At 33.5% G+C, this 26,484-nt stretch overlaps 1 protein-coding gene across 2 annotated transcripts in view; it reads left to right on the top strand.

Annotated features, from left to right (window-relative positions):
• The first annotated feature begins 6,172 nt into the window (after positions 1-6,172).
• LOC132750754 (uncharacterized) overlaps positions 6,173-26,484 on the top strand; it is a 32,362-nt gene continuing 12,050 nt past the window's right edge. Inside the window, exons 1-4 of one of the 2 annotated variants that reach the window (XM_060740789.1) lie at positions 6,173-6,400; positions 19,119-19,736; positions 22,591-22,749; positions 23,555-23,909. In XM_060740789.1, coding sequence (XP_060596772.1) covers positions 19,170-19,736; positions 22,591-22,749; positions 23,555-23,909 — 1,081 coding nt within the window. In that variant the 5' untranslated portion in view covers positions 6,173-6,400; positions 19,119-19,169. Of the gene's footprint in view, positions 6,401-18,997; positions 19,737-22,590; positions 22,750-23,554; positions 23,910-26,484 lie in introns of both variants that reach the window. The other variant, XM_060740790.1, reaches the window with a different exon arrangement.

Raw genomic sequence — 26,484 nt, 5'->3', positions numbered from 1 at the left:
TAGGGTTCAATTGATAATATATTTTTTGAGTCCATACACTCGGATAATAGTAAAAGATATTTAGATGTAGCAGAAACGTTTTTAAAAACCGTTACACGGTCAAAAATATGCGCTGCATCTGCGGTCCCGTTCTCGAGTTCCTTTGGGTTCGATGTGTAATCCCCATACCTCCGCCGCATAATTTAAAGTTGATGATACGAGAGAATCAAACAATTTTATTTGCTGTGAAACAGGTAAATCTACTTGATTAAAGATAATAAACAAATTATGAAGAGCGAAAGACGCATGTTGTGCTATACGTTCCTGCGTTCTATTACACTGTCCGTTTTTGAATAGATGTACACCTAGATATTTAAAGGATTTGACAATTTCGATGTTTGTGTTATATAAGTAAAAATCATAATTTGTGTGACGACCGTTTTCAAAAATCATTATTTTTATTTTATTAACATTAAGTTTCAAATTGTAATTATTACAGTATAATTCTTTATCTTTTAATAATGATTGTAATGTTTAAGGGTTTTTAGTAATGTAGGTAATTGATCACAAAGTAGATTGAACATTAACTTCGGTGTAGAGGCGGTTAGTTGGCTTTGTTTTAACTGCTTCAACCCCATGTTCATTATTAGTATGAACATTTCATCAGAGACAAATACTGTATATTCTATTTAAATATTTCTATGTAGATGATTGCATTTATTGAAAGAATAGAAACCAGATAAACATGTATACATAATGTTTTTGTAGTTAATGTGACAAGAAAGATTGCCCTTAAAATGTAGATAATATTGAATGAGTGTAAATTTAATACTAAATTTATTGAACTCGTTGAATAAAATCATAAATACTCGGCATTGAACGAGTTCAATAAATTTAGTCTTGAATCAACACGAATATAATATTATATTTATCACATACATGTATAAAACATAAGAACAATTTTGAGCTTTATTGTGCCACTTTGAAAAATACTGATAATTTATTTAAAAATCATATTACAATAATTTCGAAAGAAAATGTCCAGTCCTGTCATGTAAAAGAACCCAACATGGACGACATGAAATTGTACCCACTGCATGCTTTGATGAGTTGGAAATAATAAAACATTGACGGGACTATTAGTCATCGATGTTCTCAATTAAGTTAACATTAAATTATGGTTAACAAACGTAACAAAAAAGAGAGAGAAAAAAAACAGTTTTTTTTTCATTGGTATAATGAAAATAATAAAATGTATATATACGTCACAAATTGACAAGTAAAAAAGCGATACGGAAATTACCAAATACACGAAACATTACCCATCATATTCTTTTACCAGGTAGCTAAATGAATTATTTCCCTTTATACAGTATATCGCTGTTATTATGGCACAAGATGCACAGATTAATCACAAATGTCAACTAATGACAATAAAATGTTACCATGGCAATGATAAACTTTAGTATTAAGATATGTTTCAATGAGCAAATTAATTAAGAACGAATCACATGTCTTAGATGGGCAAAATGTGGGACGCCCTCCACACTAACCTCAGATTGTGCTTCCTCCCCCCCCCCCCAAAAAAAAAAAATAAAATAACACATAAAACCGATTTTTGATGTCGGCGTCGTTGTCGGCGTCCCCGTTAGCTTGTCCGGAGTATAACTCAGTCACTAAAAGTCAGATTGACTCCAAACTTGGTATGCATGCTTCTTATAATGACCCAAAGTGCAGTGCGCAAGAATCGTTAGTCTGCACTTCTTATTTAGTTATTGCCCTTTGTTAATTTTCATACTTTAATTTTGTCCGGGCCATTTCTCCTGAAGTATAAAATCTATGGACTTGAATATCATAGGATGATAAATCTCATTGAGAAGAAGTGCAGTGCACAAAAACCGGTACTCTGCGCATTTTATTCTTGTGTTATTGCACATTGTCAATGTTCTTACTTAATAGACTTGTCCAGAGCATAATTTGTTCAATATAATTTTGATTGACTCCAAATTTGGTATGTTAGCCCTTTTCATTGACCTGAAGTACAGTGCATAAGAATACATCACAGAGTACTCCATTTGATCTGTCAGTATAAAACTTTTCCATGGCATTTTTATTTTTGATAATATAACAGTTTTATTTATCCCGATGTAACATTGTTACAATCAGTTCAAATGCCACTAAAGTTAAAGGAACATGCACATTGTAAGAGCAGTGTTTTAGAAGAAAATGCCTCAGTGACAGCTATATTGTTCACAAGGCGACACATTTGACTCGCGGAGTTCTAGTTTTTAGTTTCAAATAATTATATCGTTCACAGTTCATTACATATAGAACATGCATCGCAGTTCATCACTTAAAGAATATGCATTACAGTTAATTACTCATAGTATATTAATGGTCATTATCACAGTTAATCTCTCAAAATATCAATCACAGTACATTACGCAAAAAATATCTGTCACATTTAATTTAATATATAATAGGCACGTCAATTCATCATCCATAGAATATCAATCACAGTTCATCACTCAAAGAAAAACAATCAGAATTCATCACATAAGGAATACCAATCACATCTCATTATATATAGCATGTGCACCACAGTTAATACTCAGAGAATATTAATCACAAATCATTACATATATAGAATATCAATCACATCATAGCTTATAGTGTACAATCACAGCGCATCACTGATTGAATATCAATCACGGCAAATCACTCTATAATACAAAGACATTTTTAGATTATAACGCTGAGAGAATGCTATATATTCGAATCCCGCCGGGGACGTTAAATAATTCATTTTAATAAGGTATGCAGCTAACTTACAAAAGATTGGCTATTCTACTCAGGTGCATGCTCTTTACCGACTGTCCTATTGTGAATTAACGCAAACCGTCACATTAAGCTGGTGTGACTTTCAATTCATGACTAAAATACTCCACATTAATTCTCGTAAACTACACGGACCAAACCGAAGTGGGATTGAATATTTAAATGAGTCCTATGATGTATTCATAATTGACAGGTCAATAAAATCAGACTATAAAGAGAATGCATGATAATTGAGAGGTCTGTGGTTCGATCCTTACTGTTGCCATTGTTTTAGTACTCCTTCTTTATTTTTGCAGTATATTTTAATTGAACAGATTTGTAGTGTGTTTTACGGCATTGAAAAGACATTTATTGATTTTAATCCGTTAAATAATTACAAACATGAATTCTTAAAAAAAACAATTTATTTAAAAAGAGTATATACATAACAAAATAAAGTCAAACATAATAAAAAAACGAACAACATAAAATAATCATATATAGATTCAATAATGTTGAAAGTATTAATAAGAAAAAAAAACATGGACCAACGCGGCCTCGAAATTAAACACGTTTGGCACTTAGATTATAAACTCGTGATTTACCCTATTGCCCTATAACGCTAGGTACACTTAGTTTAGAGATAAAAATTAAATTAAATTCCATCGTACAGCGTACATCTCACGGAACTTACCGAACATCTACCGAAGGTTAATATACTGTGTGCATCAACCGTGTAATAAGTTTGTAATTGACAGGTTAATAAAACCAAACAATACTAACGAGAACTTATCACGCTTTTCATGCATTCTTGAACACATTCAAAACATTTTTGGCAGACGATATTTTTAGCTTGTACTGAAAACCGTTTTCTACTATTTATAAACTGATTGTCACTCTTTTACTTGTAGGTCAATGTTCAAATAAAAATTTATTCCTTTGTTCCTGTGTCGAATTTTAGGAAGCAAACAAGGAACATAAAACAAAAAAATTGACCTTTAGAAAATGGGGCTTTCAATACACACCCAAATAATGTACAAGGTAGACCAAGCGATACAAATTAAATCTACAATCTTAAGATTTTCAACACTTAAGTACGAAAATTATATTGACCTTGTCGTCTAAATGACAATAACAATGTAACTAATTGCGTATTTACAATATTATATTACAAGATTATCAGTGTGATTATCAGATACATATTTACATTGTATTGGTAGTATGTCTGATCTAATAATGCCGTCCTTCCTTGATGGTCTTGTTTTTCATATTTTATACACGCGATATTTTTTCCAATTTAGTTAACGTCATTTTCATACATATACGTAGCAAAATACATATCTATATGTAAAACGTTATAAAAATGTTAATCTAAGACTAGTGTAATTAACCTTGTAGAAATATTAAATGCTAAAAAAGAGAATATTCTGAAAAACTTGGCTTGTTAAATGTGTTTTTTCCCCATTTTCAATTATGTCTGTTAATTATAAGTATAAACTATGTCTATAAAATGATTATGTACTTATTGCAAAGTTCTTGAATAAACTGTTTGTTCTGTATGATTGTTTGTGTGCGATAAAACACAATTTACGAGAAATACATACATATTTATTTCATAGGAGTACATCGAATTCATCATGTATTGTACAATATTATCGTTGAAAGCTACATGATGGTTGTTAGTACATGATAAATGTGTTCATCTTATAGTAAATAATTACTAGAACAGAAAAAAAGTCAGGGAGATCACCGTGTATTTATTATACCATTTTAATACCAGCTACTCATAGTCTTATCTCCCTTTAAATGGTAATATTTTGCAACTTTAAATAAAATCGTTTATGTACGGTGTTCCGTGTGGCCAATCTGCATTTTTCTATTTTGTCTGTACCCGCGATTAACGATTGTACGATGGTGAAAACGCGATGGTACGATGATGAAAACGCGATGTTACGATGGTGAAATCGCAATGGCGCGATAGTACGATGGTGAAAACGCGATGGTAAGATGTTGAAAATGCGATGGTACGATGGCGAAAACACGATGCCACGATGGTGAAAACGCGATGGTACGATGGTGAAAACGCTAGGTACGATGGTGAAAACACGATGGCACTATGTTGAAAATGCGATGTACGATGATGAAAACGCGATGGTACGATGGTGAAAAAACGATGGTACGATCGAGTTTTCACCACTGTACCTTCGCGACATCGCGATGTCACCATCGTACCATCGTGTTTTCACCATCGTGCCATCGTGTTTCATCATCGTGTCATCGTACCATCGCCGTTTCACTATCGTGCATCGCGGGTAAGGACGAAATAAAAAATCACTTTAGTCCAAACGGAACACCGTATTTATGTACTTGAATAGTTTTTTTAATTGTTAACAAACAATCATTGCTTTTTATCTCTTTCATTTAATCAATATTTAAAACAATCAACTTGAAATACTAGACACATGTTTTGTTTTGTTTGTGTACTCTGTTACACATGTTTCAAAAGAAACACGTACTACAAAGATTGTGTGATAAATGTTTTCGTAAAGGAAGCATTTCATTATTATTTTCGAATAAGTTAATTCAACTAGATCACGACTTAGCTATCTCGTGGCCACGACTTAGTAACTCGTGGCCACGACATAGTATCTCGTGGCCACGACTTAGCTATCTCGTGGCCACGACTTAGTAACTCGTGGCCACGACATAGTATCTTGTGTTCACGAGATAAAATAAAACACACATATGTCATGTCCCCTTTGTGCTACCGTATTTTTTACTGATATTTTCCGTTCTTATTATATTTTGTTTTCCATATGATGCTGAAACTACATCTTACATACACACTAACGCCACACGTTTTATCCTGATCAGTTGATAAGAAAAAGGTTGAGCCTATTCGTGAGCAGACATCATCCTAAGTATGCTTCTCATTCATAAACAATAAAAGCCAGTCTTACAAGTAAGTTTGAATTGCTTAAATCTTTATAAAATAATTATTTAATAGTACAGTAAGGTATTTTTTCTATTTATATATCTTTTGTTTAATAATTTTCAAGCCTTAGCGACAGTAGGGTGCGAAATAGAACAGCTTCGTAGGACAATCGGCAACGGAAGAAAAATCCTCTTGAAAAAAGCGTAAGTGATCCCCTTTAATTTGTCTTGTTAGAATCGGGAAAAAATGTTCTGAATGGAGTAAATCGGCTAATTAACACCTGTTTTGTCGCTCTACGTCCTTCGTGTTAAATCCATGCGCATCAAATAGAGATATATAGGTATAGCCGATAAACACGCCAACGTTAAACTGCCAACCAATGAACATTAGGACACATATTTCGTCATTAATGTAAACATTAAGATTATAGACTTTTATATATGTTAACTCAATATTTTACTAATAGTTGTTTAACATTTAAAGTTAACACTCATTTGTGTAAAACAACATTTGTTGTAAAATATTGTATAGGATTTACCTAAAACTATCATGTAATTTTAAAGATGTTCTAGTGCAAAGTGGTCCATGGATATATGACAACATTATGACTTACAAAATGTGTTGGATATGAAATTGGATATGGACTTATTTTATAAACGGACCAGAGAAGTAAGTAATAAGCTAAACTATGTGACTGATAAAAGTTTATGAAATGATTTTTGAAAATTCGTTCATTGTATATTTCAATCGCTATCGTGTCAAGTAGATCTCAATTGTGTATACAAAATACTGACTTAACGGTCCACTTACACTTACGGCTGTTTCCATGTTAGCAATGTTCAAAATAGAGAAAAATAGAATCCCTAGAGATCGTTCAAAATGGCTAAATACTCTGTTTGCATATATCTGCTGATGTCAAATTTCACCATTTTCAAGTTTAATTAAATGTTGAATTCTGCATAAGCCGCTGCAAGGGGGCGTGGAGGGTAACTTGCACTTTCTATTACCGGCCATGAACAGACTCAATCAAAACGGGCCTACAGCATTTTCAATTTAAACGTGTTGGGATTTCTTTAGAGATTCTGTTTTTCTCTATTTTCGTTGTTTCACACTATTAAGGTGCCCCTTCTTGTTGTTGTCTCCTCTACGGTAAGTATCTTCACTGTACCCTCTAGGTTTGCTATATTTAAAATTTGCACCCTCTTCCTCAACCTCAAGTCCCATTCCCCTACAGCCATTTACTTTCATAGGCCTATTAATTAATTTTCTTTTTAATTTTCTTGTCGGTTTCTAATATCTCCTTTAATGTATTAATAAAGTTAGTGCTTTGCCTTGTGCCCTGTCCTACTTCTTTTGTTTGGTGTCCTGCTGGGCTCTTTACATGTAGCCCTGTGTTGCTGGGTCGTGTTGGGGTTGGGGTTGCGTTTATTGAACGCCGCCCTTCCGTGATGAAAACCAACGTATTGTCGATGTTCATGTAGCCCACCCTCGCGCAAGTGATTGCGCACATATTTAGCAGATATACGGTTAACAATGTTTTGTAAGAAGCTGTACTTACATTTTTTCCGGTTAAACACAGAAACCTGTAGCGTACCTCAAGTTACATAGACAAAAACTACCTCGAATCTTGGAAAATTGTTTTTATAACACCGGACTATGCAAAGGTTCTCTGACATAGATTCAAATTCAAAGAAATATTATATCCGGCGTATTATTATAATGAAAGGTGTCAGAGGTATACTAATTGGTCCAGAAAAACGAGTGGGGAAATCTTTAGCAAACAATACATTATTGGCCAATACTTTTCCTTCTTACTTCTTTGTATTATGAGTTCACATAAAGAAATAAAATAATTTTCAATGAAACATCATGCTCATCTATAGAACCATGGTGTTTATTTCGTTTAAATACTGAATATTTATCGTACAAAGAAAGTTATTAAAATGTTCGTTTATTCATTAATGCCCCGGTCACATATTCACGGATAATGCCACGGAAGAGCTACGGTCTAATCGTTCACGGATTACTACGGAAATGTGAAATTCCGTAATCCGCTACGGTTCCAGTACGGACACACAACGGTATGAGTACGGCGTCCGACGGATTTACCACCAAAAGCCCCCGGAGAGACGAGGATTGTTACGGACTGACACGGTTTGATACGGAGCAACACGAATCAGGACGGACGCACTACGGATACACTACGGTTCGCTACGGTATAAGCACGGGTTAGTACGACTAAGTACGGTCTGATACGGAGAAGAACGAATTGATACGGAGAAGAACGAATTTCCACGGATCTATACGGACCTAATTCATCCGTCCTCAACATGTTGTTTGCTCATTTTCAAAATGCCTCACAAGAAAAGAACACCTAGACAACGAATTGCAGAGTTCAATGATTTTGGCGGAGAGGATTCGGCCTAATCGCGTCCGACCCCCGAGACACATCAGGTCCGATAAAAGTGAATTTCTTGAAGGACTCCTCAACAAGTTCGGCCATGAGAGCCTCATACTAAACATTAAGCGGTGTTCGTAAAAGCCCATCTCTAGTCCACCATCTCGTCTGTCTTCTCTTACCTGATTAGATATGGACTAGTAATCATTAATGAAAAATGTTGAGCAATAATGCTTCTCTTTTAATTTTTAGATTTTTTGTTCATTTTACAATTACATTAATTATCGTGATGTTTATGTTTTAAAAATATGTAAAAAGCTTGTTAATATATCTTATTATCACTCAAGGTCCAGCGTCCGAGGCTTATGAAACACTTCGTTTTATGTACATATTTACTCCAATTTCACGATCCAATGTTTGTAAAATATGTCACATTAAATGTTTTCTATTACTAATGAATTGTAGTACGATATTAATATAAATTTACTTCTATGCATGTCATCAAACAGCTCGACCACTGCCTCTGCATTCTGAGCCATTTCAATATAAAGTTGCAGCCAGTAAATAGCAATAATCCTTTATTGAATGTTCCCGCAAATATGTCTGATTTTAAGAAGAAGGTAGTATTCATACCCTTGAAAAAGCACATGATACTTAATTCATCCGTACTTAACAGTGGTGGACCGTACCATTCCGTACCGTTTCGTGTTGCAACGCAATAAACCGTATAAGACCGTGCTAATCATTGCCTCTCCGTAGTACAACGTAGGGTAACCGTACAAATACGTAGTTCTCCGTACCAAACCGTGGAAATCCTTGACAAGTTTTTGGATCACGAATCAGTACGGTCTAGTACGGTTTTCGTACGGACCAGTACGTATCAGTACGGTTTAATACGGACTAGCAGGGATACGCTACGGTTGATTTTTCCGTAGCAAATTTTTGTGCATGTTCAAAAATTGTCCAGGATCGCTACGGATATACAAGGACTACTACGATTGATTACGGTTACAATACGGAGAGCTACTGACCAGTACGGGTAGCTACGGACGATGCCGGAATTAATCCGTGGCTCTTCCGTGGGCGTATTCCGTGAATATGTGAACGTAATGTTTTGCTGCAGTTTTAAAGTTATGTTTAAACCGTCAGCAATGATTTTGTGCATGTGTTATTCGCTCTTTAAGGCCCGTTATGCCCAAACATGCTTTTAATTTTATTTCTCAAAGTTTATTTTTATAATTATGGTATCTTCAACCATAGTGTGCTTCTGTTGCGTTTTGTCAATCAATAGAGTTGTAGTATGATATAATGAAGTAGTTTTATGGAAGTCAAAAAAATTACTTTGTGTACATTATGCTACATGCATTACACATAATTCGACATTAAAAGCTACCTTTTCAGGTAATGATCATCTAACATGCTCCAATACGAATGTTTACCCTTTGTAAAAAATGAAAACAAATATTGCATCTCTAAGGCATATAACGCTTTTAAGAAAAAATACCAAAATATTTAATTCACACATGTATTTTGGCATATTTCTTTTTATGTGTCGCCTTCACGGGATAATGGCGACATATATAGATCATTTCTCCGTCGTAGACTGTCTGTCCGTATAAACATAAAGATACTTAGGGGGTTATCGAAACAAAAGGTAACCGTAAATTTCCTGGAAGAGAAATTTGTTTGTCCCACGCCCACACAATAAATAAATAAATAAAATAAATAAATGAATAAAAAAGTAAAGAAATAAAAAAGACACGCGCACATACATGCCCGAACGTACGTACGCGCACACATACACACGCACACACACGCATCTATGTGTGTGAGTATGTGTGTGTGCGGGCGTGCGCGCGCGCACGTGTTTTTAGCTCACCTGAGGACACCCATCGTCCGTGCGTCCGTGCGTCAACAATTTCTTTAAACAACTTCTCCACCTAAACCACTTAGCCAAATTTGTTGAAACTCTCAGGCATGTTCCTTGCATGAAGCTCTACCAAACTTGTTCAAAGAATTAAATTCCATGGCAACCAAAAGATTTTTTTACAAAAATCTTAAAAGATCTTTTCGTAAAAAAACTAGATATTTTGCATGAAACATCTACTAGTGGATGCATACCAATTTTGTTCAAATAAAAGCCTAGGGTCAAAATTGGCCCGCCCCGGGGGTCATTGATTTTCCTTATATGTATATAATGAAAATTAAAAAGGTTTTCTTGTAAACAAAAAATCCAAAAGAGGTAGAGCTTAGATATTTAGCACGAAACATGTTCTAGTGTATGTCTACCATGTTTGCTAGGTTTAAAAATTAACCCGGCCCAAGGGAATTGAAGTAGACAGTTCAATCCCAAATAGGTCAATGTTTGTTTTCCTGCTCACCTTTCACTTAGTGACAGGCTGAACTGTAAAATAAAATGGCGGCCACAACTAAAATTAGAAAACAACTACATCTAAACCACTGGTTTAATTTTGAAATAAATTTACACAAAAATTTCTTTGGTGACAGAACACAAAATTGTTCAGATTAAGCTGTCCCTTGTTTTCAAATTGTGCGTCTGGGGTGAAACGGGGCTCTAGTTTTATCTTTTGACCTATTTCTCAGGTGAGCGATCCAGGGCCCTCTGGGCCCTCTCGTTTTATCTATTTATTCATTTTTTATTTTATTGTACTATTGTTAAAAGCGAGTAATATACACGTCGCGCCTATTTTTGAAACTTTACTATTAATTAGTACAACAACACAGCTGTAACTGGAAAAGTTTGTCTGTAACCAAGGGTCAGAAAGGGAAAAGTCCATATTAACAGAGCTTTAGATATAAATGTTTTATATATTAATGTTTACTTTCTACACCAATATAGGTTTTATAGACCCTATATGCTTTCAACGAAGTTAAATTATTTGTCATGAACACTGCATAGTTGTAGTCTGATTAGTATACCATTACAGTAATTTCTTAAAATAGCGCAAGACCGCGCTTAAGAAAGACCCAATAATGACAACGACCTTTTGTTTGGTTTTGATTTTGAAAAGAAGCTATCACGAAAATCTTTTAGACTTATAAATCATTTTTCAAGTATAATGTATTAATTTGTCAATAACGTCATAATTGAACAATGTAGGACCAATGTAGACTTTTTGAAGAAAAAAAGATCGATATCGTTGTATGGTTAAGTTTTGTATTTCATTATAATGAAGGCATCTCAAATTTCTTTGTAAGTTTGACATTATCACAATTTAAAGCGACCTCGACTTATCCTTCAAAAGTTATTGATGACGTTTTAAATAGATTGTATAGATCTCAATGATTTGGCTGAAAACATAGATATCGTTGAACGGTTTGACAGATCAATTGTGGTAAAAGATATATGAACCGGGTTGATATCTTATGGAAGATAATTCCTACAAAAATACACCCATTGTAAATTTTAGATTATATTCTCCTGCAAGTTAATTCGTTCATTGAACCTTAACAATGGTAATGTCATGCTGTATTCTTATGTTGTAAATTGCAGGGTTTTATTTTTAATTTCAAAGAAGAGTGTATTTTATTTCTACCCACTGTATAAGTCGTTCTTACATGACAATTTTTCTCACTTATAAATAAATAATGCTTGATCATAAGTCTCCCATTTTACAGATCTTAGCATATTTTGAAACATTTTATGGAGCATTGTTTTGTTAGAGTTTTGTTATTAAACAGTAAAAGTTTTGACATTGTCGTTTATGTTAAAATTTTAATATTCTCTATGACTATACTACTAATACCTTTCTTGAATTTACCTGCTCATTATTAATTTGATTCCGTATTTACTATAGTAATTAAAGTTAATATACTGTTTATTAAAGTGACCCGTGTTTAATACAATATAAAATACATAAGTATTTAAATTAAAGGACAAAGTCACGCAGGATAAGGGACCTATACGTCACCAAAGTTTTTATTAAGGTATGACCATCCTAACGTGCGCTATAAGAAACTGAAAAATTGATATAATTATATCTTAAGGACACCTGTATGCAAACTTTAAAGAAACTTTACCATACGGAAATCGAGTTATTGCCATTTTTCTTAATTTTATCTTGGATGTTAGAAGGGCCCTTTTTCAGAATAAAGGAACCTTTAAATACTCTACAATATCATCCTTTCGAGATATGTTTTCCAATTAATTATTGGTAAGAAACACAATGTAACATTCATTACAATCCACATATTAAGCAAAATGATTGTTTCTAATCAAAAGTCATGAAATATGTATAAAATTGTTACCCCACCCCGCCGGTTTCTAACACGTGTTTGACCAATTTCCTACTTAGACAGCCTATTTAAAAAGCCCTTAAATTTATTTAAATGAGTGCCAGTTTTCAACGTTCCCTTATTTTTTCAAAACAGAACATAACCTTTATTAGAGAGGCACAGTTTACAATGTGACATTTTGTTATTACATATGTACAAATATATCAATATTAAATGGGTATCATAATTTAAGTTTCATGTGGGGAAAGTGGATATTATCAACATACATATTTCATAGATAAATATTATAAGCTTTTAACAAAAGTACTAAAAAAATATATATATAAGGACATGTCTTTGCAAATTTTGACAATTTAATCTCAAGTTATCTAGAAAATCAGGGAAGAAATAACATACGCGTACGCACAAACACAAATAATATGTTTGTTACGCACATACATAAACACACATACGCGCACACACGCACGCACGTAATTCAGAGACATTTCAAGTGGCACGCCCTTGTTTATCTTTTATAATTGTCAGAATAGTGCAAAAATAATTGGTACACATTTTAGTGACCAAAATCGCAGTAAGAAATACCAAAGTAATTTTATGGAGTGATAGTTGAAAAAATATGAGATACACTAATTATATTGTGGCAAATGACATCAAAAATATGTTATATCATAATGGAGTAAGATACTCATCAATTTCTTGAAAGATAGCCAAGAACAAAATAAGTATGAAGATTTGAATATATCTTAGTTACTTAAATGATTTTAAAACATGAGAAAGAATAAGGCGCAGCATCCTTGGCAAAGTGACATAAATATAATGCAAACGTTGATGTTAACTAAGACAATGAATAAATACCAATGAATTAAGACAAAACGCAAAAAAAAATTCTCGAATTTTCAGTTAAGTTAATAAAATTTAAAGACATAGGCTTCGACGGCATATATTTTACATAATTTAGTAGCAAAAAAAAACCTAAAATGCTCTATGAAATCATTCTTTGTTAATCAAAAAGGGCAAACGGCAGTGAACCGTCAATATATTAATTGCAGAATTGGTATCAATTAACCGTGTATTCTCATCAAATACCCGCGGTAGATCTATAATGTTTTACTCTAATAGTATATTTAATTTATTCATTAACCGTAAGACAGTACAAGCTCGTAGACTGTTTATGGTTTATGGTTTGCGTTTATTGAATGCCGCCTTTCCTTGTTGATCTTGTTTATCATATTTTATGTTTGCGAGACTTATTTCAAAGTGAAAGATAATAAAGATTAAAATGACTTTACCGTTTACTTGAGTTTGTTTCAATGAATAAATAGATGATATTTTTTTTAACCATGTCTAGGCATGTTTAAAGTTTGATTGATAAATACGACCATTTATAAAGTAGTTATATCAATACAACAAAAGAAAATCGTATAAACACATCTGCGGATGTTTCTAAATTCCGAATTTCACAATTTCCCCCTTTGATATATAAATTTTGCGTAGGCCGGTGCTAGGGTGCCTGGACGGTACCTTGCAATTTCCAGTAATGACCATGTACAAGCTCAATCAAATAGAGCCTACAACGATTTCAATTTTGTCGTTTGATCGTTTTTTAGGGATTCTGTTGTTGTTTTGTTTCTATTTCAAATCGGGTCGTACAAATGATATTCTTGCAAAGACATGCGGGCTCAAAGACATAGTCGCTGACCTGCGAAGATAACAGGCAATTTTTAAAATATTTACATACTGACCTTGACTCTTTGCATTTAATTTATAAAATGATCTAGTGTCCATAAAGGTTTACACAAAGGCTATTCTATCAAAATAAAGAAAACTTAACATCTAATGGTAAATTAAAATGTGCAGGTTTTATGTAAGACATTTGGGATCTCAGATACCTGATATAGATTAATTGTCCAAAAAGAATGACCTGTGATAGTTTGAAGTAATGATGTAATTTAAAGAGTGCAGTATACCTACACAGTGTGTACAGTTCGACATGACATGTTGCTCATATCATTTTACAATTTTTAATACTCATTCCTACAGAAGGATCCATTTGTTTAAAAGCACTTTTAATTACTTATATTTATTAAAAAGGTGTCCATTTTGAAATCAAAGATGGCCGGCATAGCAGTCAATGTGTAAAGCATGTATAATTATCAGCCAATTATTCCTAAAACTAATTGAAACTTTATTACATGTAGATTAAGCACATACGATACGATATGTACGAGAAATAATGATTTTTATAGGTAGATGGCAAAGGACAATGACGGCCATTTTGATTTGACCTTTTGAAGGTCATGGACTTCAAGTACAGCCGTGGTAGGGCAAAAAAATGGATTCAGCGTACCCGAATTATGTAAAAACGATTGACTACCTGCTTGTTCTAAAAAATGCCGTTTTAAGCATGAGATATAATCACACGCCCGTTTTGTAGACTATGCTTTTTACACCAACTAAATGTGGTATTGCGCCCAACAACCGACCTTTCGCTCTATCTCTTGCCCTTTGGCTCCACTACTTTTGAAAAAAATCGATAATCATATTTAAGAAATCCACCATGAGTAGTTCATTTTGCACGAAGGACAAGTTCTTATTACGGGTTGATATTTTCCTAATACATTTTTAAAGAAATCCGAAGGGTATGGCATTTTAATGGTTGGGAAGTTCAATATTCTACAAATCGTCGTTCACTTCGTCAGGGAGAAAAGTTCTCCCGGGCTTAATATAATTTTGTTTTTGTAACAGCTTAGATCATTGAAAGCCTAAAACAATCCTACACGGAACTACATTTTCCGTTTTTTGAAAAAATACAACCTAAATTAATAACAAGACAAAACATAAACAACGTTTGCATTTATCCGTTTAAATCGGCCTTCCGCTCTATCTCGGAAATGCCGTTCGCTCGTTTTACCGTACACCACAATTTTGAAGTGGAGCGACAGTTTGCCAGGCGTAAATCAAGGAAAATATGTTTTAAAATGATCTGTATGACGATAATACAAACACAACAGCTTTAATGTTTTAGTGTAACAAAATGTTATCGTATTAATCAGCTAAGATGTAGTATCGCACGATCATTTAGGTCCTTTAAAATATTTTTAAATGCGTATAATGTCAATGTTTAAGACGATAAATATTGACTTTAAATAACAGAATTTAGTTTCAACTCTACTCTTTCAGTTTCCATTTGAAATATTTAAGCAATATCATTACGAAATTAAATGCCTCACGCACATAAAAGGATGCTCGCGAACTCGTTATCTAAAGTTGGTGAAAATAAAAGAATTGGGACATGACGTGTTTTATATGGCTATACTGTTTTAAATATGTTTTTGTTTGATTGTTTGTTTCATTTTACGCCTTTTCCCAACAGTTTTTCAGTCATATAGGCGGGTAGTTTCCTAACCAATCATTCCTGGAGAGTTACACCAGTACTAGACTACCTTCCTCCGCGCTTAACTACCAAAGCATCTCCCGGGGATCGAATCCACGCCAGAGAGGAAACTGGATTAGAAGTCATCGGCTCTAAGCCCTCGACCACGGAGGCGGTCATTTTAAATATGTAGATGATACTAAAAATGAAGAAAAAAATGAAACCCAAAAGAAATTGCCATGAACAGCAAAATTATAAATACTAGTATTTGACTTATTTTGGCAGATAAACCAAATAAGATATTTTGAATACAGTTATGTTAAAATGTCTGAATTAAAGGTTTTGTTTGTTTTTATAAAATGCTGTACAGGCTCAGTTTGATCAGGCCAATTAGAATTTAGTGGTGATAATTATAGGTCAAAAATTAATCAAATATTTAAATGATATCATTTTCAAGGGATATTCTTCTGATATAATTAACTTTTAATAATGGGTCATTATCAATTCAAATGTTTCTTTGATTTCTATGCCCATGCATTATGTCGGGGAATAATATACATGTATGTGGGCTGTACTGACTGAGCTATCCAGCTGGTATGTCATTTATCTATTATTTAAACTAAACGTGTGTGTGCGTGCGCATGTGTGTTGGTGTTTTATAGATTATATAGTGAACCTAAAACATCTTCTTGTGAAAAACATCTTGTCGAATTTCAACCAAACTTAGCAGGATTGTTCCATGGGTGAAGGGCTTCCAAAGTTTTTCAAAGAATTCCGTAAGACCTAGAGCATAGATATTTTGCATAAGTCATTATCTGGTAGACCTTCATCAAGAGTGTTTACATTTTACCCTGGGATCAAAATTAGCTCCATCTTGGAGATCATAGGTTTTCCTTATATGTATGTAGTAAAATAAACTTGAAATTTTCTCCTCTGAATTGACAAAGTTTAGAGGTTAGATATTTGCCATGAAACATTGTGTAGTGAAACTCTACCAAGATTATTCAATTTTTAGCACTAGATTCAAAATTGGCATCGCCCCTGGGGTCATATATATATATATATATATATATATATATATATATATATATATATTATATATATATATATATATATATATATATATATATATATATATATATATATATATATATATATATATATATATATATATATATAGGTTTTTGTTACATGTATATAGTAAAGTCTTTTTAAAGATTCTCATGTCTGAAGGTTTAAAGCTTAGATACTTGGTATATAATATCATCAGCAGGTCCTCTTTCAAAATTGTTCAAATTTTGGCACAAGTGAAGTTGCCCCAGGGTGTCAGGTTTTCCTTATATGTATATATAATAAAAGCTTAAACACTCTCTCCTCTGAATATACAGACGTTAGATATTTGGCATGAAAACTTAACTTGTGTGGCAGTCAAAATTGGCTCCGCCAGATGCTCATAGGTTTTCCTCATATGTATATAGTAAAAACAATGGAGTGCATTTTTTCCAGTGTGTGTGCATGTAACTTTAAGTCTTGCTGGATTATTCAATTCCGCATTTTATAGACTTTTATATATAGTAATAGAAAATAACACTGAAGACTCCATTTTACTCTTTCAGTATTGTATACTGTAGATAGTAAACAGGTGTTTCGCAAACTGATTTCTATATTGCTCTTCAGTTTTGCAAACCATCTAGTATCTTAATTGACTGGCAAAATACAGCCCTAGTCTGTAGTCCTTATCCCATTAATAAATTGAAAAGAAAAAAACCTAGGTTTGTGTAACTTATTAGGGACATTGACCGTAGCCAGACGATGACCTCTATTGATTTTGATGAGATCGTAATGTCAACATGGTGAAGCAATGTAAACCTCAGTGCTTGCAGTACTTTGATTTAGAATATAATCTTGAGCACTTTATCAAACTGCACTAAATCAAATATCTTTTAACGTCTGGTTGCTTTTTTATTTATAAAATATCTACCAGAAAAAAACAACACAATTATATGTATTCAGATGAAAATGACGACTCATATGAAAATTCTAGTAAAATGTACTTTTTTAATATATTTCCACAAAAGTTATACCATTAGATGCGGAATTCATTTTGGAATGAACTAGTATATATTTCGTGTTATTTGTAGTGTATATAAGACCATACGTCAGATGATCACGGCACTACTCCCAACCGTTTGATTTTAACGAAGCGTGGTAATATAAAACAAATGTTCAAAAAGTAGTATTCAAAAATAAGTTTACCATTAAACGCAGGACGATTTTTAGAAGAAAATATTTATCATTCGGATAAAACTGATTAATTATAAAGTCGTGCGTGTGATTATCACGGCACTACCAATAACCGTGTCCTTATTACGCCGCCCCATAATTATGTATGGTATTGTATTTATGTAACTGACAAACACAACACATCAACCCCCCACCCCCCCCCCTGTACAAATCATATAAGTCTCGTGTTTCGACGCTCTTTCTATTACATATATCTTGAAATACGATACTTTATTGACGTCATTATTGACTTATTTTATACCTGATCTGTTATCCGAACTCGATTGGTGTACATTAATCGTTCGTACCATTATATATTATATAATGGGTGGTTTAAGTTCTCAAATTATTACATTTTGAATTTCTAATGCAAACTAGAAGAATAAATGTGGAAGTGGACACGTAAATCCGAGTAGAGTATTGGTAAGATAGTTCAGATAATGAAGAACTCAGACCTGTTATAATGAAACATGGTTTTTCTCTTTTTATAATTTTTTGAACATTTTAAGTTAAACCAAAATTTGGTGTACCTTATTTATAACTGTCATTGAACAGAATGAATAGCATTATCGATTTTATTCTGTTTGAAACACTGAATTCCATTCGCGACCATTTTAACGATGTCGGATTTTTATTGATACATATATGTTTTCTTTCATTGTTCATTTCAGTATATCTTCTGTTATTATAAATTTGAAATTTAAAGTTCGATATATCTGCCTATATTTTCAGGCATTGAATTGCTGCATTTTTATTTAATTCTAACAAGCACTGTCATATTAAAGTGTATGAAAACTGTATTTATTTACTATATAATTATAGTACATGATGTATATCAAATACCCGAATACATATATAAATTAAATTGAATTGCATTACACCTTAAATGATAGTGAAAGATCCCTCTTGAAGTGTAATTATATACTTTAGCATTTTACATAATTATTTTTTTCAGGTTAATCTCGGAGCTAAGCTTACAAGACATGCCAGTGTATATAATTCTTTAAGTTGGAAGACACAAAGTTTGCAAGTAATGTAATATACTATGGCATTTTACATCATTATTTTTTTTTCAGATTTACCTCAGAGCTTAGCTTACAAGACATGCCACACAAAGTTTGCAAATAATGGCTTCTTATAGCCCTAAACTTTTAGAAAAGAAATACAATAACTGGGTTAAATCTCAGTTAGCAGTGTTGATTACTAAAGAAGGTATTGAACCTTTTGTTTGCAATGAAATCAAACAATTCCAATTGAAATGCTTAGATGATATATGTTACCAAAATGGACTATTTAGTGGGACGTTGTGTTCGAATTGCTGTACGGAAAATGTTATTAAATGTCCAACAAATAGAATATGTAATGTTAGACGTGGACAATGCAGTTATCATCGAAATGCTGCAACAAGGTATAATCCTGTCGGCTGCCCGAACAAGATATGCCATAATTTCACAACTGAGATACAGAATGCGCATAGGTACGCTGGTCCATCTTACAAAAACACTGATGCTTCACAGTGGTGTAGTAGTTTCTGGGAAGTGGCGAAATGCTTCATGCCTCCAGATGGGTATAAAGATAAAACATCTACAGCAGAAACAGACTTCAATGGTATAATCAGCGTTATTCTCAATTACAAAGGCTTCCAGGGGAAAATACATGAGAACCTCAACAATAAGAAGAATATGTTTGAGGAGGTAAACAATATTTAGATACTATTTATGAAGGCTTACGTTTGGTCCTTAGTTACCAAAAACGACAATTATATATTTCAGTGATCTAAAGTAAGATACAACAGTATTGTATGATATATATAATACACTTAAGATTGTTGTTATGCTTTCTGAAAATAAAGCACATTGTTACATAGGGAAATGTCGGTAAGAAAGATTTGTAGGCGAGTATAAAGAATTTATTCTGCTTGCAACGTCTGTATTTTTAAGATTTTTTACTTTCTGAGAAATTTCAAACTTAATTTAACAGAAGTATTACCACCAAGTGTGAGATACATTTTGAGATGGTTTCGTGATAAGAAAATATACAGGGCGGAATAGTGATTTTTAACCCCAAATTTATGTGCTGAATATAGAGAAATGATCTTCAGTAGTCATCAACTTCTTATCTTGTCATAGGGATTAAACCAAATTCAGCTTTTGTGCATATCAATTGTTTTTAGGTAAATTGTGGCCCATTGCATTTTTAGCTCACCTGAGCATATGCTCAGGGTGAGCTATTTGGATAACTTTTCGTCAGTCGTCTATCGTCCGTCGTATGTCGTACGTTGTCCGTTCACACTTTTCAAACGACATCTCCTCTGAAACCATAAGGCAGATCATAATGAAACTTAACAGGGATGTTCCTTGTGTGAAGCCTTAACAAAGTTGTTCAAAGAATTCCATTCCATGCAGAACTCTGGTTGCCATGGCAACCAAAAGAAAAAACTTTAAACATCTTCTTCTAAAAAAAACCAAAGAGCTAGAGCTTAGATATTTGGCATGAAACATCTTCTAGTGAGTGTCTACCAAGATTATTCAAATAAAAGCCCTGGGGTCAAAATTGGCCCCGCCCCAGGGGGTCATTGATTTTCCCTATATGCATATAGTAAAAACTTTAAAAAATCTTCTTTTAAAGAACCCAAAGAGCTAGTGCTTAGATATAAAGCATGAAACATCTTCTAATGGGTGTCTACCAAGATTGTTCAAACAAAAGCCCTGGGGTCAAAATTGGCTTCGCCCCAGGGGGTCATTGATTTTCCCTATATGCATATAGTAAAAACTTAAAAAATCTTCTTCTAAAAAACCCAAAGAGCTAGAGCTTAGATATTTGGCATGAAACATGTTCTAATGGATGTCTACCAAGTTTGTTCAAATAAAAGCCCTAGGGTCAAAATTGGCCACGCCCCAGGGGGTCATTGATTTTCCCTATATGCGTATAGTAAAAACTTAAAAAATTTTCTCTTAAAGAACCCAAAGAGCTAGAGCTTAAATATTTGGCATGAAACATGTTCTAGAGACTGTCTACCAAGAGTGTTCAAATAAAAGCCCTGGGGTCAAAATTGGCCCCGCCCCAGGGGGTCATTGATTTTCCCTATATGTATATAGTAAAAACTTAAAAAAATCTTCTTTTAAAGAACCCAAAGAGCTAGAGCTAAGATATTTAGCATGAAACATCTTCTAATCAGTGTCTACCAAGTTTGTTCAAATAAAAGCCCTGGGGTCAAAATTGGATCCGCCACAGGGGGTCTTTGATTTTCCCTATATGCATATAGTAAAAACTTTAAAAAATCTTCTTTTAAAGAACCCAAAGAGCTAGAGCTAAGATATTAAGCATGAAACATCTTCTAATGAGTGTCTACCAAGATTGTTCAAATAAAAGCCCTGGGGTCAAAATTGGCCCCGCCACAGGGGGTCATTGATTTTCCCTATATGCATATAGTAAAAACAAAAAAAAACCTTCTTCTAAAAAAACAAAAGAGCTAGAGCTTAGATATTTGGCATGAAACATGTTCTAATGGATGTCTACCAAGTTTGTTCAAATAAAAGCCCTGGGGTCAAAATTGGCCCTGCCCCAGGGGGTCATTGATTTTCCCTATATGCATATAGTAAAAACTTTAAAATCTTCTGTTAAAGAACCCAAAGAGCTAGAGCTAAGATATTTAGCATGACACATCTTCTAATGGGTGTCTACCAAATTTGTTCAAATAAAAGCCCTGGGGTCAAAATTGGCACCGCTCCAGGGGTCATTGATTTTCAGTAAAAACTTAAAAATCTTCTTTTAAAGAACCCAAAGAGCTAGAGCTAAGATATTTAGCATGAAACATGTTCTAATGGGTGTCTACCAAGTTTGTTCAAATAAAAGCCCTTGGGTTAAATTGGCCCTGCCAGGGGGAGGGAGGAGGTGGGCAAAAGTCATTGTTTTTCATTATTTGTGTATAGTAAAAACTTAACATCATGAAACATCTTCTAATGGGTGTCTTCCAAGTTTGTTCAAATAAAAGCCCTTGGGTTTAAACTAGTCCCGCCCCTGGGGGCCTATGTACAGGTGAGCGACCCCAGGGCCATCATGGCCCTCTTGTTTCTTTTTGTTAGATATTTTCTTGTAATCAAGCACTCCTATATTCCTCAGTAATTTGTCACGAAGTGTCTATTTTTGAAACAATTTTTATATCGATTTTGATATCAAAATCGTATTAAAGAGGGGTACTGGTACGTAACACTACAACATTATTAATACTCCCGGGGACATATGACAATGACCCTTCGCAGACGGCAGTGGTAAATGCAACAAGCGGACCACTCATCTAGCAGACCACTCCTCTATCAAACCCTCCCCTAGCAGACCACACCCCTAGCAGACCACACCTCTAGCTATGACATTTCAGCTCAACACAGCTCTTATCGTGTTTGTAATTTTTCTATTTATACAAGTCCTAGTAAGTATTATTTTACTACATGTATAACGTAACAGTTTCACAGTAAACGTATGTATTTTACACTCAACCTATAGGTTTTAAGTAAAAGTAAATAAAAATTGTTTTTCAATTTTGACCAGGCAAGAGAAATTGGAAGAAAAGTACGACATTCCTCAACACTTGAAGTAGAGGATACAGATCTTCAAAACTACTTCAAACTATTACAGAATCTACTTTCTGATAAAGTATATTTAGCTACAGACACGCATGCGCAGAATGCTAAAAAGAAACTGACAGAGGTAAACATCTATACTTCTACTATTACTACTTACTGCTAATTCTTATTACTACAATTACAACTGATACTTACTTCTGCTACTTACCTTCTACTGCTACCGCTACCGCTTCCACCACCACCACTACCTCTACCACCACCACTAATACTACCACTTCAACCACTACAACAACTACTACCACTACCACCACCATAACTACCATCACTACTACTACTACTACCACCACCACCACTACCACTACTTATTCTAGTGCCACTGCTTTTACTAATTATACTACTACTACTACTACTACTACTATTATTATTACTACTACTACTACCACTGCCACAACTATCACTACTACTACCACAACTACCACTACTTCTACTACTACTACTACTCATTCTTCTTCTTCTTAAACTTCTTATGCTTCATCTTCTTCTTACTACTACAACTTCTTCTTACTACTACTACTTCTACCATTACAACTGTAACTTGCTACTGCTACTTACTGCTGCTACTTACTACTATTACTAACTACTACTACAATTTACCACTACTACAATAACAACTGCTACACACTACTGCTACTTACTAATACTACTACTACAATTACTACCGATTCTTTGTCCTGTTACTACTACTACTACAACTACCACTGCCACTACCACCACCACCACTTTCACTTCCACTTCCACTACCACATTTTTTATTATTTAATTCTTATTATTTGTTCATTTTATTTATTATTTATTTTTTGTATTTTTTTTATTTATTTACCTTTTTTCAAATTTTATATTGTATATTTGTATTGTATTTATAATTACAGTTAGAAAATGACACTTTAGTCATTGGTAAAGATGATGTAAGAAAAGTACTAGACGATGTGGCAAAGGCAATTCAAGACAAGATGAAGGCTGGATTAGACGAGCAATATGACAGAATTAAACTAGATATGATAAAAAGAAAACAAGATCTTCTATCTCTGCAGTCACAATTAAAAGATAAAGCTGATGCTTCTGTTAAAAGAATGCATGAAGAACGGGACAAAGAAGTTGGGAAAATTCATGAACAAGGAGAAAAAGAACGAGCAGACCTGGCTGGATTAGGAGAGACGTTATGCAAAAGACTTAAAACAGCAAATAAAGACGAGAAAAAAAAGGAATATATTGATTCTAAACAAAGTAAGTGATATTACTCACATAACTTAATTTGTTTTCTGTATATATTACTAAACGTATTCTTTTGTACTTCACCCCTTACAACATATAACCATTGATACTTCAGTTTTGCACCATATAATGTTCTAATATCATCAATTCATTATTTGATCCAATCTTATTATTCTCTGTATCAATTCATATTTTACGCCATCTAGCATCGCTTTTAACCCCCAAAATTATAATCTATTTCAAATTCAGTTAATATATCACTAGCCTCGTTGTCAAAAACGTTCATAATTATCAAATTCATATTGTACTCTAAGTGACTACATCGTAATAGACACTTTTGTAATACTGAAACGCCATAATTGTTGATCATAAGTATTTGTATGCCCCCCTTCGAAGAAGAGGGGGTTTTTTGTTTTGCTTATGTCGGTCGGTCGGTCGATCGATGGGTGTGTCTGTCGGTCTCTAGACCACAATGTTTCCGCTGATAATCTAGAAAACTATATATCACAAAGTATTTTTGTATTTCACATTCTGATTAGGGATAACTAGTAAATCACTCCTGTGGGTCACTAAGTCAAAGGTCAAAGTCAAATTGACCTTAATATTCCGCTGACTATCTTGAAAACAATGTCTTTATATATCACATACTGATTGGTCATAACTAGTAGATGACCCCTATTGATTTTGGGGTCATTATGTCGAAGGTCAAGGTCACAGTGGCCTTAAATGTTAGAATGGTTTCCGCTGATTATCTTGAAAATCACAAGAATGGTTTTAATTATCACCTTTTAAAGTCTTCCTTTTTCATAAAGTTATTGGTCATAACTAGTAAATGACCCCTTATTAATTTTGGGGCTATAAGGTCCAGGTCACAGGGACCTTAAATGTCAGAATGTTTTCCGCTGATTACATAGAATACTTTTCATCACAAAATTTCATGTTTCACTTACTGATCGGTCGTAACTAGAAAATGACCCCTATTGATGTTGGGGTCACTAGGTCAAAGGTTAAGGTCACAGGGGCGCTGTATGTAAGAATGGTTTCCGCTGATTATCTTGAAAACTATTCATCACAAAGTCTTCATGTTTCATACTGATTAGCCATCAACAAAGTAATGAGGCCTATTAATTTTGGAGAAGTATAGCGGATCAAAAAAAAGAGGGTTCCTAGGCCAACTTATTAAGGTTTCGGAAAAAAAAGTTCTCAACATTAACCAAGTAAATAAAAGTAGGGCGGTAAGGGCGGTTTAAGTATAGCAAATGACAGGTTGGTCCTCTCTGGCTTTTATAGCTGAATTATACAATACGTATTATATTCATCTTTAATAGCCTAAAGTGCCATGATGGTTTTCTATTATCATACTGATGTGCGCTTCTACAAAGGTGTCGTGAGACATTGTATTGGCGCTTTCCGAAATAATGTTCTTTGTTAAAGGATAACACAATGATTGTCTTCTCTTAAAAGGATAAACAACGATATCATGAATGTAATAGCATGTTGATTAGTTCAGTGGGTATTAAATGTGATAATTAGTACGCTCTAATTATCGCTTAAATATAAACTATTTAATCACAACTCTTCATATTTTCACAATATTGATTGGACTAGATGAATGAACCCTCTCATTTTGATTATAGCTGAGGGATATCAAAATGTGCACCAACTTTAGAGTCACAAAGACAAAAGAGATATATTAAAATGATCAGAGGAGGTTGTACGAGTATTAAATTTATGATAAAAAAATAACAATCACTTTATATCCAGTAGCCGGTGGGCGCAACACTGGATGACAGCATCTCTTTTCAGTTCGTAGGAATCACTAATATTTGGTCTATTATTATCTCATGGTTGAATTTATTCCACAATTTTACGTTAAGTGCAAACTTCTCATGATATCCCATTTGTTGGGCAGATACACGTACAAGTAAATCAATATATATTGATAATATCAGTCAAGACTGTAATGCTTAATTGGAAATGGTAATAGGGTGTGGTTAAAACATGGATGATAAGGGTTGACCAACTTTGACCTGGCATGTGTTTGACTCCGAAGATATTTCTGGTATATTTAATTCAATATATGTTATTACCAACTGACCCCGGCATTTATTGTTATGTAAGAGATAAAGATGTTCAAACATATAGTATATGAAAAATAATTCTTTTTTTTCAAATTTCACACCAAGCATGAGCCAAGACGTTATATTATCTATGTCCATGACATATAATTTATTCACACTTCGTAATATGAAGTAATATATACGAATTGTCACCTACGAGCAAGAGAATAACAGTGCGGTCGAAAATGTAAAAAGAAAAGGTGAAGAAATAGATCTTATTGTTTATCTGACACCAATTTATGCACTAACCGAAAGCCAAAACAAAGCTTGATTGAGGAATTTCTCATATGTAACTTGTCAATTAGTGCACAGAACCCGCCTAAAAAGTTTTTTTGTTTTATATTTTTCTATAAAAATTATGTAAAATTTCTTATTTTTAATAAATTATCTATTGCCATAATAAAAACCTTAATATATATAAAACTAATAAGTAGGCACATCGACTCCCTTTTGAGAATTTTTCGCAG

The sequence above is a fragment of the Ruditapes philippinarum genome, unplaced genomic scaffold (assembly GCF_026571515.1).
Source record: "Ruditapes philippinarum isolate M1 unplaced genomic scaffold, ASM2657151v2 ctg6220_1_1_1_1, whole genome shotgun sequence".
NCBI lineage: Eukaryota > Metazoa > Mollusca > Bivalvia > Venerida > Veneridae > Ruditapes > Ruditapes philippinarum.
This window is presented reverse-complemented; position numbering and strand designations above follow the sequence as displayed.